Source organism: Charadrius vociferus, unplaced genomic scaffold, assembly GCF_000708025.1.
Source record: "Charadrius vociferus isolate BGI_N301 unplaced genomic scaffold, ASM70802v2 scaffold619, whole genome shotgun sequence".
Classification (NCBI taxonomy): Eukaryota; Metazoa; Chordata; class Aves; order Charadriiformes; family Charadriidae; genus Charadrius; species Charadrius vociferus.
Window position 1 is genome coordinate 469,329 of NW_009649962.1, and position 13,271 is coordinate 482,599.

Consider the following 13,271-nt stretch of genomic DNA (forward strand, 5'->3'; position numbering starts at 1 on the left):
AGAGCGGACATTTAGATTAGATATCAGGAAGAAATTTTTCACTCTGAGGGTTGTGAGCCCCTGGGGCAGGTTGCCCCGAGAAGCTGTGGCTGCCCCATCCCTGGAGGTGTTCAAGGCCAGGTTGGACGGGGCTTGGAGCAACCTGGGCTGGTGGGAGGGGTCCCTGCCCAGGGCAGGGGGTGGGACTGGATGATCTTCAAGGTCCCTTCCAACCCAAACCATTCTGTGATTCTATTTATCTGTGGCTGCCAGCCTGTCCTTGATGCTGTCAGTGTAAGGGCCTGGACTAGATGTGTCTCAAGATCATTTTCGGTCTGTGCTGATGAAAATCCTCTGTTCTCATGGTGAGTGTAGTGGTGATTCAGCACTAGGAAAGGAGCGAAAATGATGGCCTTAGGAAAACCTTTTCACCAAGGTGTTCTGGAGCTTTCCAGGGAAGGAAAGAAAATCGTGAAGGGGGAAAAAAATATTAGTCCTGGGCAGAAAGAGATTTTAGAAGGAAGCCCACTGCTTAACACTAGGGGAAGGGTGCAGTGTCTGGGGTCTGCAGGCCTGTGCTTAGTGCCCCAGATCTTGCTTCAGCAGTCTGTCTTTCCGCAGGAGGCAGCTGGAGTCGCACGAGTTCCCTTTCTGCGCTGATGGGGCCTGGGCCAGCGGGGTGCGAGTGGAGGACAGCACAGGACTCTGGCAGGTGTGGAAGAGACAACTCCAGCAGTTTAACTGAGTCAGCCCTGCTATAGCAGAAGCACATCCCTCCCCAAGCCTCCTGTTACAGGTAAGCCCTCAAACTCTCCGTGTCCTGTGAAAAGCCCGGAGGATGAAGGCACGGAGGGGTGCCACGTGCTTCCTCCCTTAAAGGTCTTTGAGCAAACAAGTCCCGAGTGTGAAATTGGCTTTCTGGAAAGGCAAGGCTTGTCTCCAGATGGGTGTGTGACTTGAACCATAGATTTTGTTTCAGCAGTAGCTACTGACCCTTCTTTTAGTGGTCCCAGGCCTCTCCCTGCCGTCCCACCTCACAGGACCCTCTCAAAGCGTGTTTGCATTTTTGCCTGGTGGTACATTTGGTTGCACACCCCAGCCAGTGCAGCTGAGCGTCTGTTGGATGCCTCCCATTGCCCTCGTCAAATGTGGTCCGTCTGTCAGCTTTGCTTGGTTTTGTTTGAAATGTGTGACGTCTCAGGTGGCTGCTGCTACAGTCTGGCAACACTATGTCACCCTCAAGCAGAAAACCCGTGTCACCCCTACGACTGTGAGGGATGGCCACAGGACACCTGAGTTCTCGTAGCACTTGCTGTCACCAGTGGCATACCCGGTGCTTTCCTTGCTCTTCTGTTGTCTGACCCTTCAGGGAGCTGATGTAGCTCACTAAACGTTCCCTCTCCCCACTCCCCTTAGCTTTCTGCTGGTTTGTTGAGTGTTGTGGTTTAGGCCAAATTGACTACTGGGCACATGGGGGACCCCAGATGGGACCAACAGATGCTCCCCCCTACGCCTCTTTGAAGAGAGAGGCAGAGGAGGGAAAAAGAGACATGAGTTTAGAAGGAACTACTTTAATGCAATATTAATAATAAAATAAAAAAGGAAATAATGAAATATGTACAAAACCGTATCAAGGTCCCAGGATGACAATCACCACACTGACTGGCACTGGGGAAGTCCCAGACAGGACTCGGTGATGGATGGGAACTGGATTCCAGATCTGCATTCAGGATTGGGATCAAAGGCAGACGAACATACAGACTCCTCCTCAGACATCAGTCATTGAAGAAAGAGAGAGAGAGAGCTGACCCTTTGATCCCTCAGCTTTTATACTAAGCACAAGGCAGATGAGATGGAATACCCCGTTGGTCAGTTTTGGGTCACCCGTCCTGTCCGCTCCTCCCCACAGGTGGGACCCCTCTACGCTTTTCCGTTTCCCACCCTCCAAGGGGGCAAATAACAGAGCGAGCTGCCCTCGGGTGTTGGAGCAATGGGTATAAGCAGGAGCCTCTCTGCATACCATGCCTGGGCATCACCTATAAACATAGCTCTTATCACTCTGAGAGAGCCCACATTATCTGCACAATGTGCTGTTAATTTCAGTAGTTAGAAGAGGCCCAGCTAAGAGGCAAAGTTACTGAACAAACTTGGTCCTGTTTTACCTCAAACCAGGACAGCGAGCTAGACTGGCTCAGCGAGGTGTCGGGGAGCAGGATTAGAGTAGGATGCTGTCTAACCCTCTGACAGCAGCTGAGCCAATTCACGAAGACACATTTTTAACAGCAAGTGCTTGTTCTGAGCATTAATGACATAAACTCTTTCCATTAGATCAGGAACTGATCTAGACAGAACTTTTTAAGAAGAGTGTCAAGTAGTCAATACTCTCCTCTCGTTTTTCTTCCACTGGAGCTTTGACCTCTGTCTCCAGCATAACTGCTTCAGAAGAATTGGCTTTGTGGCTCTCTCCTGTGTGCTGGAGGGGCAACACACAACTCTGAGTGTCCGTGGGGTCTGTTTAAAAGTGATAGATCTTGTTTCTTCTGAGTTTTATCTTGGATCCTGGTATGTTTGGTGAAGGCTCAGTCATGAATCCTCACTGTTAACGATGGGATGGAGCCTTGCAGGGGAGACAAGTCTTCTCTTCCAGCATCTCTGCTAACTGCTTGCTTCCTTCTCTTGTGTGCTCAAAGGCCTACAAAGAACGCAGCACAGAAGGTGAAAAAAACTTCTGCTGAGTGACATCCCACTGAAATCAGATGTCAGTGGGAAAGACCGCCATGTTGGGCCAGAGTTATCCCGCTGCATCTATCTCTTCGTGGTATCCACCGACCCCGACCTCATCCTGGACCTGAGCACAGAGGGACTGTGGCCATGCCGCTCAGCCTCCTGGTTTTATCTGCCAAGATGCGGCAGTGGCTGAGTTGCGGCTGGCACAGCAGCATGGCCGGGAGCCCGGCCAGGGGGAAGCAGCTGATTCTTGTTGCAGAACAGAAACCTGCACATCAATAAATGTCTTGTTACAGATGCTTTCTTCAGCCTCTCGGCTCTCCTTTCCTCTTTTAGCTCCCCCAGCTTTCTATCCCCCTAGCTGGAAAGCTGCCTTTCTCCTAAGAGAGCTGGGGAATGGTTCAAACAGGGGCTGGATGTGAAAGTGATAGTGAGGTGTCCCTGAGCAGCACGGGATCAGCTCTGATGCCGAGACAGCCGCTTGCTGAGGCTGTCCTGCGCTGCCTTTCAGGCAACTTGTTGAACGAGCCATGTTATTTTTTTTACAGTGTGTCCTGACTTTTAACGTCCTGCTCCCCACTGGCTCCTTGATAAGAATGGACCTGGTACTGTAGGTCCTGCTGGTGGCTCCCTCAGGCAGCTGGGTCCAGCTGGAGTTACTTCAGGAAAACGTTTGCCAACTGTCAGAACCAGCTGGCCAGAGAGGAACCACATCCTTGGGGTAACACAGAGCTCAGGGGAGGGGAGTTTGTTGGCTGAACTCCCAACATGAAGAAATGCTGGATAAGCTCCAGAAAACTCCATGTGAAATGGTGGGTTAGGATGGGATTCTTTTTTCCCAAAGCAAACGCTACATTTTCTTTTACTCAGAAATAGCCACAGGCAGGACAGGAGGGGTCAGGGACTCCCCAGTGTCTGTGGTTTTGGTATTGCTAACTGGGGCCTTCCGCAGTGACACAGAAGCCCCTGAATTTCCTCCCACGAACAGCAGCTCGCTAGCTCAAAGCAATGCCAACTGGTGCTGCAGAAGCAGGAGGGCACCCTCCAAAGGAAAGCTCCTCCCTGCCAGGGGTTCTTCTACCTCCATCTGCTAATCCTGGAATTAGTTCCTGGGGAGCAGCAATACAGCAAGGCTGTTTTTTTCTGGCTGCAGCACCAATACAGAGGGATTGACAGAGAGCCTGTTCTACTCGATCAAGTTCTCACGTGAAGCCCATCACCAGAGAAGTGAGAGCCACCTTCACTTAAAGACTGGTGATGTGGAAAGGGAAGGCACCGAGTCATGGGGTTCGGCGGGGAATAAACACATGTGGTGCAAAAAGCTTTACCAGAGCCTTTGCAGGTCTGGAATAGGAGCAGGACAAAGGCAGCGGTGGGAGCTTTTTGTTCCCAGTGACCGTGCTGGGAGGAAACCCATCGAGAGGACAGGTTAAACACCATTTCTCATCTGATTTATTTCAACCCTCTTCCCTCTCCAACACCTTTTGCACTTGGCTGATGGCACCAACTCAGATCGAAGCCATCCGCAAACACACTGCTCACTGGAGAAGAGTTCCGAGGCCGGGAGAAAGCGGTCAAAAACCCGCAGGGACTGGAACGGTGCTGGCACCGGGTGCTGCAGGGGTGGCAGACCCCCATGGGTCTGTGGCTGGGCTGCCATGAGCCCGTGGTGCTGTGCTCCCTGTCAGCATGCTCCTCCTGTCCCTACCCGTCGGCTCTCGCAGCGCTGCCGCTTTGGCATCGAGGGGTACAAACAGGAGGAAGCGGAGCTGCCGAATGTGGCCATTGAAGTGGCCTGGGGCTGGATCAGCTGTGGGATGGGCCCCCCAAACCAGCCTGTCCCAGCAGCGCAACGGAAACCAGGCAGTGAGCACCACTTAAGCACCCCAGCCCTCCTCCTGCTGCACGGTTTGTTCCCAGCCCGTGCTTGTGTCCTCGTCCCCAAGCAGCAGCTAAAGCGCTTTGCCCTCCCTCTTGCCTGTCAAAAATCAGAGGGTAGCTCGAACGCAGAAGAGCAGGCAGGCAGTGCTGCCTGCCATTTGCTGGCAGCAGTGTCAGGCCGCTGCTGGATTAGTCGCTCACCCAGGCTCTAAATCCAGCATTTCCCTCTGCACGACTGAGAAGTCTCAGCGAGGGGCTGCCCTGGGCAGAGGCTGCGCTGATTCTCAGCCTCCAGGCTGGGGTTTTGGGGTTGTTTGTCCCAGAGGACCAGCATTACAAAACCCTGCAGCCCCCCAGACAGCACACACCCACAGGTGCCAGTCTGGCTCCGCTGCAGATCCATCCCAGCCACACCGGTGTTCCAGCAGGAACCACAAGAACCCCCCCTGGGGCAGAGGCGGGGTGATCCCCACTGCCTTCACCTCCTCTAGATCTGACACACCAGCCTTGCTTTAAAACACCCCTCCAGCCTGGCTGTGCCAGCGTGGTGATTTTTGACAAGCGCCTCCAGATTCCTGCCTTCAAGGGCTGTAAGAGGAATGAAAGACAGTTTCTGCTTTTATCATTACAGTTTAATACAGTCTTTGATACAGGAGAAGCGGCAGGAACCAACATGCAAAGCAACTAAAGTCATCGGGGGCTCAAGAGAGATCGCCAACAGCTCAACTCGTGTAATTAACTGCTCTTTCACAGCAGCGACACAGATGCCCCTCCAGGAGCCCATTTCCCTACGTGCTGCTGCGCGATCATGCCCCACAGTGTGACGAGTTCATGGCAGACACCAAACCAACACACAGCAGTTAGGAGGAGGGGGCTGGTCTTTCATTTTGTCTTTGGAGGAGTCAAGTCTGTTATTTGACTAGAGTCTAGTACGCTTTGAAACCAGGAGGCCGCCTTAAATCTTGTCTCCGCTGACAGTCTACAGAGCAGAGGGATCCTTGAGGAAGAGGCGATGGCTTTGATAGCAAGTCAGGAGATGAAGCTCAAACATTTGGCTGCAGTTTACCTGTTTCACAGAGCTGGGACCTCTTGGAGTCAACAGGTCTTTTCAATGCATGTGATGAATGTTCAGCCTAAAGATTTCCAACAGCCTAAAAGAAATCTTTGCAAACGAGTAGAAATGGAAGTCCCCGTGAAGAAAGAGGTGCATCAGGCCTGACCAGCCCTCGCAGATGGCGGAACAAAACCCCACCCAACTCCCTCACAGCAGTTCGTCTGCAGAGACATTATGTCCTCCTGCACCTCTTCCTTTGGCAGGCCTCTGCGTCTGAGCCACAGGAGCTATCTGAGTCGCTTCCCGAGGAGGAGGAGGAGGAGGAGGAAGGCTTCGACATGCTATAGTTCATGCTCAAGACCCACCCCAGTTTGTTGTGTAGCACCTGCTTGAGTCCTGGTGGCAACGGCAGCACCTCCAGCGTGTCCACGTAGTCAGGCAGGAGCTGGCGCAGGCGGTAACAACAGAGATACTGGAGGGACGTGCAGCTGGCGCAGGAGCGGATCACCTTCATGCTGCTCTTGGCCGCCGTTGAGCACACCATGGGATAAAACTTCTTGTTCTGCAGCTTCGTAGCTGCAACGCCTGCCAGGGGACAGCACCAAGGGGGTGTCACACTAGTTGTGAGGAGGTGATCTCACTCCTCCCAGTTACCCTGAACCCATTCACGACAGAGCTGTTGGTAAACACTTGGAAAACAGCCTTTTGAAAGCCCAATCTATGAAACAACAATGTTACCTCCCTCCTGCTCGCTTCATGCCCTGGTCTTCTCCTTTGCCAGCATTTTCTCCTCCCTCCCGGTCCCTCTGCCTGTGGCTGCCCCTCCTCTTACCTATGCACTTGCGGTTTTTGAAGAACGTCAGCGTCCCGTGCCACGTGTCCAAATGCACCCCGATGATGGAGCCTTGGCCAAACCTCGAAGAGAAGTTTGTTTTGTCTCCCTTGTGATGCAGTAGTCCTTAAAACATAAAAAACGACATTCAGTGGAAAGCCTGCACTCCACAAATTCATCTCAATGCCCGCACTGCAAATTCCTGCTGGTAGAGCCTCGCTCAGTGCCTAAAAAAATCCCTTTGCTGCCTGATCCCTGCCCTCCCACCCCAGAGTGGGCGATGGAAAGGGGAAAAGCGAAAGTTTTGCAATACCAGAGTGCAGGTAGTGGCACCGAACACCCAATCGGTGACATGCAACCAGCAGTCCAGGCACCCTGGAGTTCATGCACCGGTTCTAAGGCGTCTGCAAAATGCAGGCAAGGCGCAGTGCTCCAAGAGGTGCGAACTGCAGGCAGCCGCTCCAGTGGTCGTTAACGAAGGGACTCACAGGTCTGGTGGCTTTTTTGGCCTCGATCCCCTTCAGACCATTTAGTTCTCAACCCCTCAGGACAAAATTTGTGCCCGCTGCTGCCCTTCCAGCAATCCTGCCCACTGTCCTGCCTGAGTCACCTGTGTAGGACAGTCCCCAGCTGTCCTCGTCCTTGCCCAGCAGGCTGCAGAAGGTGTGGCGGTACTTGTCCAGATTCACGTCTGACGTTCCAATTCCCACCATCTGGGAGACAGAGCCAGGAAGAAGAACACAAACTTAGTACCTTTTCAAGCAACAAAACACAACCAAGACTACTCTCCTGCACTTAAGCTGCTGAGCACTGCAGGGGGGTCTCCCCAGAGCGCAGCGGGATGCCGGGGGCTCGCTGGGCTGCCAGCGCACATTGCTGGCTCATGTCCAGCTTCTCATTCGCCAGTAATCCCCAGTCCTTCTCGGCAGGGCTGCTCTCTGTCCCTTCATCCCCAGCCTGTATCAATACCAGGCATTGCCCTGACCCACGTGCAGGACCCTGCACCTTGTTGAACCTCATGAGGTTTGCACAGGCCCACCTCTCAAGCCTGCCAAGGTCCCTCTGGATGGCAGCCCTTCCCTCTAGAGCACCAACTCAGCTTGATGTCATCCACAAACTTGCCGAGGGTGTGCTCAATCCCACTGTCCATGTTCCCGACAAAGATGTTCAATAATACTGGTCCCAGTGCAGACCCCTGAGGAATGCCACTCGTCGCTGGTCTCTACCCAGACATTGACCGTCGACCACAACTCTTTGAGTGTGGCCATCCAGCCTAGCGGTCCATCTGTCCAATCCATGTCTCTCCACTTTAGAGACAAGGATGTCATGCGGGACAGTATCAAATGCTTTGCACAAGTCCAGGTGGATAATTTCAGTTGCTCTTCCCTTATCCACCAATGCTGTAACCCCACTGTAGAAGGCCACCAAATATGTCAGGCACAATTTAGCCTTAGGGAAACCATGCTGGCTGTCACCAATCACCTCCTTATTTTCCATGTGCCTTAGCAGAGTTTCCAGGAGGATCTGCTCCACGACCCTGCTGGGCAGAGAGGTGAGACTGACCGGCCTGTAGTATCCCAGGTCTTCCTTTTTTCCCTTTTTAAAAATGGGAGTTATGTTTCCCTTTTTCCAGTCACTGGGATCTTCACTGGACTGCCACAATTTTTCAAATATGATGGACAGTGGCTTAGCAACTTCATCTGCCAGTCCCCTCAGACCCCGTGGATGCATCTCATCAGGTCCCATGGACTTATGCACATTCAGGTTCCTCAGATGGCCTCAAACCTGACATTCTCCTACGGTGGAGAAGATCCATTCCTTCATTCTCCCAGTCCCTGGTCAAAGAACACTGGACATTTCTGCCTGCCCGTAAACGACTCTGCCCCACGTACCATGTCTGTGCCGTAGACCGGGGAGGTCATCTTGATCTCCCAGAAGTGCTGCCCGTCTGCCAGCTCTTTGTTCCCCCGGATGGCAGCGGTGCCGCAGCTGTACTCCATGTGGCAGTTCACCTTGCGGTTGTCACAGGTCAGCAGGGTGGCCGTCGACTTATTCAGGTCATCCCACACCCAGTCGAAATCTGTTTGGGAAGCACAGAGGGGACAGGGATGGGCAGAGGTCCTCGGGGAGCCATCCTCAAGCCAAAGCACAGATGCACATTTGTTTTGAAGGCCCATCGGGGATTTTGTTTATTTTTTTTTCACCGTTTAAGAGGGTAGATCCTAAGCTGTGCTCATCAGGGTTGTTTGAGGCCTGAACTATTCTGCTGTGTCCCACTAGGGATGGTTCAGTGCTCTGAACTTGAAGCTGTCAGCATTACCTACTTTCCATTTTGGCTAACCCAAGGCTACCAGGCAGAACCTGTTTTCTTCCTACACTTCTCGTAGGCTCAAGGGGTAGCTCCGCTATGCCACAGGCTTTCTCGGCCAGCCCGAGCCCACCCTCTGCCTACCTCTCCCCTCTGCTCCGAGCATGCCCTGCCGCGCAGCCAGGCGCCCTGCCAGCTGTACCAGGGATCAGCGGCAAGAGGGCCATAACCACGAGAGCCGGTTTCACTGGTGGCCTCAGCCGGATTTGAAAGCAGGTCCCCAGAGGTCATTAACAAGTTCAGCACTTAGCCCTTGAAACATCACAGGAGGCACGTGCCTGTAATCTTCCTACAGTCTACGTGGCTTTGAGATGTAAACAAAGGAGCACCGAAAGCTGGGACAGAGATAAGGGGCCGGGGAAAGCAAAGGATCTGTGCAGGGGCGCAGTCCGTGCCATCGGGCCAGGGCTGCACCCACCACAAACGCCAAAGGACTATGGCGGGGCCTCGGGGACCCTCTTTCCTTACACTCGTCCTCCTCGCCGCACTGGCAGTCCTTGACGCGGTGGAGGGCGTGCAGGCAGCAGCAGTAGGGCGCTTCGCTCTGGTTCTCGCAGTTGCAGTAGGACTCTCCGGTCACAGGGATGGCGCTCGGGATGGAAGGCGAGAGGGAGGAAAACTCCAGCTCTGAATCCGAATCACTGTGCTGTTGGGGAGAGCGGAGGAACAGTCACTACTGAACGCCCCCAGGCTCGGGGAGGCGGGCTGGCAGAGGTCTGGCACGCCGCGGAGCTGTGCAGAGAGGTCCCCAGACTCGTGCCAAAGCCAGCGGCAGCATGGCTGCATCATGCTGAGATTTCTGTGAATCGGCGGAGAAATTCTGCCGATTTCAGTAACAATGCCACGCAGGGAGGCGAGGGGCTGTGCCAGTGGAATTACCCTGCTTTGGGACCTGGCTAGCATCTGTCTGAGTTGCAGAGACCTCTCCACACAGGGCACTGTATGATGTTTGTGCCTTCCAGGGGAGAGGAGGCATCACAGCAGGCAAACAGCATGTCAGTCCAAGTCTTTAACACACATATTTTTAAGCAAACTCTGCGCTAAAGCTACAGTTTTCAATGGGCAGGTTACAGCCAGCTGGAGACCCCTGGCCAAGGCATCACAAAACCAGAGCACACTGCTGAAAACCACCGCCCTAGAGAGCCCGGGAGCTGACGGAGGAGAGAGGGAGGCAAACAAGACAAGGAGGAAAAGGGACAGGAGGCCGGGCAGGCGAGAGGGCAGAACAAAGGGAAACCAGTTAAGCAGTACGGCTGCAGCTCCTCACGCCAGCGCTGCAGACAGGCCCACAGGGAACCTACGGAAGGATTAAAAGGCTTTTGTTTACTTTCATGCATGAACACAAAAACTTGATTTACTATTCCCCAGTGCCAAGAGACCGAAGTGTCCCTGCACTGGACACTGTAAGAGTTGAAGCCCCGTCTCACTCCTTGTGTTCCGGGAGGCTTGGTGTCACCTAACAGAGTGTCACAGGTCGCAGCGAGTTACTCTGGGTTTACACGCCCATCAGGTGTACCTGCTCGTTATTCACCCCCATGGCAGACTTTGTAAACAGTATTTAAAGACAAAAATCCTTTAAACTCATGTTCTTGTAGCTGCGTAAGACAGCGGGATTTTAAATGACTCGGGCTTACTTTCGTACTGTCCACCTCTCCTTCTCCAGCCTGCATATTAAAAAGCTTGATTTCTGTCTTTCATTGGCCCTTTCTAACTACTGCTATCAAGAAATCCAGCCTTTCCTGTTACTGCAGAAACACAAAGCTACTCTGACAGCAGAGAAAAGGCTCATTTTCTGAGAGCACAGTGCCTGGGTTTGGACACCATGCTCTGGCGGTGGCCTTGTGAGGCTTCAGCCTAGCTCTGAAGCTCAAGGAGCAGTTCCATGTGTCCCCACCACTGCGCAGGGAACTGAGCTCGCACACTCAAGAACTGGGGAAAAGAATGAAGGATGGCAGAGGTGAATCCAAGTCACTCCTCGCACTGTTTTACTGACTGCTCTTCCTGCTGTGTTCCCATCCTCCAGCACACCTGTACGCCCGGGCCAGGTTCAGAAGCGATGTGCACGTTACGGAACAGGAAACGTGAGAGAATTTCAGTCGGAAGATATCTGAGACTGTATCTTCACAGACTGAAGCAGCTCCACTCCCTTCCGACACCAGCCACCAGCTGCACAAAACCCAGAAGTTAGCACAGCCGCACAGCGAGCTAGATTGCAGAACTGATCCAGTTTAAACACATATTTACATCAGTACTTAAAAAAAGAGTATTTAAAATGTACTGTATGTACTTTATATACCACAGACACACATTCCATGCTTTAAAAAAGCATTCAGCTTAGTATTGATCAGCATCCCGGCTCAGCTAACGACAGAGCTGTGGTGCACAACTGGGGAGCAGACTAAGGGCAGTTTAGCCTTCCCTGCCTTGGGAAGATGTGCTGGGAGTCCCACACCCCACGTTAGAGCTTGGAGGAGGCTCGTTAGGCAGCCTGTGTATTTTATTAAGTCTTTTCTGATTTTGGCCAGTTCTGCATGCTAAAGTACTAGCTGCTCAGTTACACGGACCTTGAGAAAGTGCCCGCTGTCGGGGGAGGAAAAAAGCTTTCCCTTGTGTTACTTCAGAGCCGTCCAAGTACCAGCCAGCCCTACCTGCCCATCGGAGTCGTAGCCCCAGCCACGCGCGCCAGTGGCCAAGGCGACCGCCCGGGTGTCCGCCTCGCGCCGCACCCCGCTCAGGACAAAGTGCCAGGCTCTGCTGCTCCGCGTGCGTCGTGCCATGCTGTTCTGAGAGAGGTAAGCTGTGGGGGGGGGCAAGGGAGAGGAGATTAGACACAACAGTCATGTGCCGCTTCCACCCAGCGCTCTCCAGGCTCTGCCCTCTGAAGCAACATCCCCCAAGTCACCATAACCGCCCCAGGAACGGATCAGCACAAACCACATCTGCACATGGATAAAGTGACGCAAAATAAGTTCCTCTCGCATTGCGAGCCTCTGCAGACTTCAGCCTTCTTCTCCAAGCAGCATCAACTTCTCCCCAAGCCCAGGTGCTGGACTAGCTCTGAAAAACACTCCCAAGCCCCAGCAACAGCACCTGCCCCCTCCACAGCGCACAGATCCAGCATCCACCTCTGATCAGTGACCTGGGGAATGTCAGGATTGCCAGCCACCAAGGCATGGCCTCCCCAGTGCCTGGTCAACCTCCAGCAGCTGCCTGGGCTCTGGCCGCGCTGCTCAGCCACCTGCACTGTCCTGGCCACCACCAGGGCCCTGTGCGGCTGAACTGCCTGCGTCTGTCTGTGGGGAAGGCTGCTCTGAGCAGCTGCCGAGAGAAGAAGACTTTGCTCTCACCGTTTGGGGTGGGGGAGCGACTGCTTTCTTGCTCATGGAAGGGAAACCGGCCTTTTCATGGACCTGTCCTGCCTTGCCTCAAGGGCAATAGATAAAACCAAAGCAGCTCCTTCTGCCTCCCAACTCAAGCAGGGATGTTATTCAGAGACAGATTTCCACAGGCTCCTTCCCTGTGTGCAGCCTGACAGACCCCACCAGCTCCCAGCCACCACATGGGAGCATTGCACTGGATGTGACGGGGGAACCTCAACACCCACAATCTCATTTGCCCTGAAGTTTATCTTTGGGGAAAATAGCTCCCCACCAAGCGGCACCCGCAGGGCCATAACCCCCTCCCATCCCTTGAACCCACTCCCTCTGCTCAGCCTCTCCAGTGGCCTCCACACTGCACACCGGCTCCAGTGCTTCCCTGACACAAATCCTGCAAACGTGCAGGGGGTCACCCCTGTCCCAGTGCCTGCTGTACAGCACCCGTCCCTGCTCCTCCTGTACCTCAGTCCCTGATGGGCCGGCAGCTCCTGGAAAAGCAGGACAGGCCAAGCCACTGCTGGTTGTGCAGGTGCCCATGGATGCTCTGAAGAGCTCTGGGCATCCTTCCCGCTGAGATCAGGGGGGATCTCACCTCTGCCAAGCACAGCCGTCTTGGGAAAGCACCTTAAGGTTTGTTCAGCCTTGAGAAAAGGCGGCTCAGGAGAGACTTTATCACCACGTTCCAGTATTTAAAGGGTGGCTACAAAGCAGGTGGAGACTCCCTTTTTACAAGAGGTCACATGGAAAAGACGAGGAGTAACAGGTACAAGTTACTCCTAGGGAGATTCTGATTGGAAACAAGCGGAAAATTTTTCACACTACAGAGAAGAATCAGCTGTTGGAATCATCTCCCCAGGGAAGCGGTGGGTTCCCCAACATTAGACACTTTTAAGACTCAGCTGGGCCATCTTGCCTAGAGCATGTTTTTGCCAAGAAAGGCTGGACAAGATGATCCCTGAGCTCCCTTCCAACCTGGGATTCCACGACTCTAAAACCAGGCCGCAGCCCCCCTTCCCCGCCCTGGGAACGCACCCAACAGCGGCACAGCACCCT

At 53.7% G+C, this 13,271-nt stretch overlaps 2 protein-coding genes across 2 annotated transcripts in view; one reads left to right on the plus strand and one right to left on the minus strand.

Moving 5' to 3' along the window:
- EME2 (essential meiotic structure-specific endonuclease subunit 2) overlaps window positions 1-2,899 on the plus strand; it is a 7,966-nt gene extending 5,067 nt beyond the window's left edge. Inside the window, 3 exon segments of the mRNA XM_009891557.1 lie at window positions 601-775; window positions 2,670-2,700; window positions 2,703-2,899. Coding sequence (XP_009889859.1) covers window positions 601-775; window positions 2,670-2,700; window positions 2,703-2,899 — 403 coding nt within the window.
- A 2,693-nt stretch (window positions 2,900-5,592) lies between these two features.
- Window positions 5,593-11,632, minus strand: SPSB3 (splA/ryanodine receptor domain and SOCS box containing 3). Its single transcript, XM_009891540.1, has 6 exons — window positions 11,490-11,632; window positions 9,310-9,487; window positions 8,366-8,553; window positions 7,084-7,186; window positions 6,474-6,599; window positions 5,593-6,226 (listed from the first exon to the last, which is right to left on the minus strand). Exons 1-6 carry the CDS (start codon window positions 11,616-11,618, stop codon window positions 5,874-5,876), a joined length of 1,077 nt encoding a protein of 358 aa, XP_009889842.1. The 5' UTR covers window positions 11,619-11,632; the 3' UTR covers window positions 5,593-5,873.
- Window positions 11,633-13,271: the final 1,639 nt, after the last annotated feature.

Coding starts and splice junctions, on each gene's coding strand:
- SPSB3 (XM_009891540.1), bottom strand. CDS start 11,618: ATGGCACGACGCACGCGGAGCAGCAGAGCCTGGCACTTTGTCCTGAGC. Junction 8,554..9,309: donor GTGCGGCGAGGAGGACGAGT/GTAAGGAAAGAG, acceptor CTTCCCAAACAG/ATTTCGACTGGGTGTGGGAT. Junction 6,227..6,473: donor CAAAAACCGCAAGTGCATAG/GTAAGAGGAGGG, acceptor GTCCCCTGGCAG/GCGTTGCAGCTACGAAGCTG.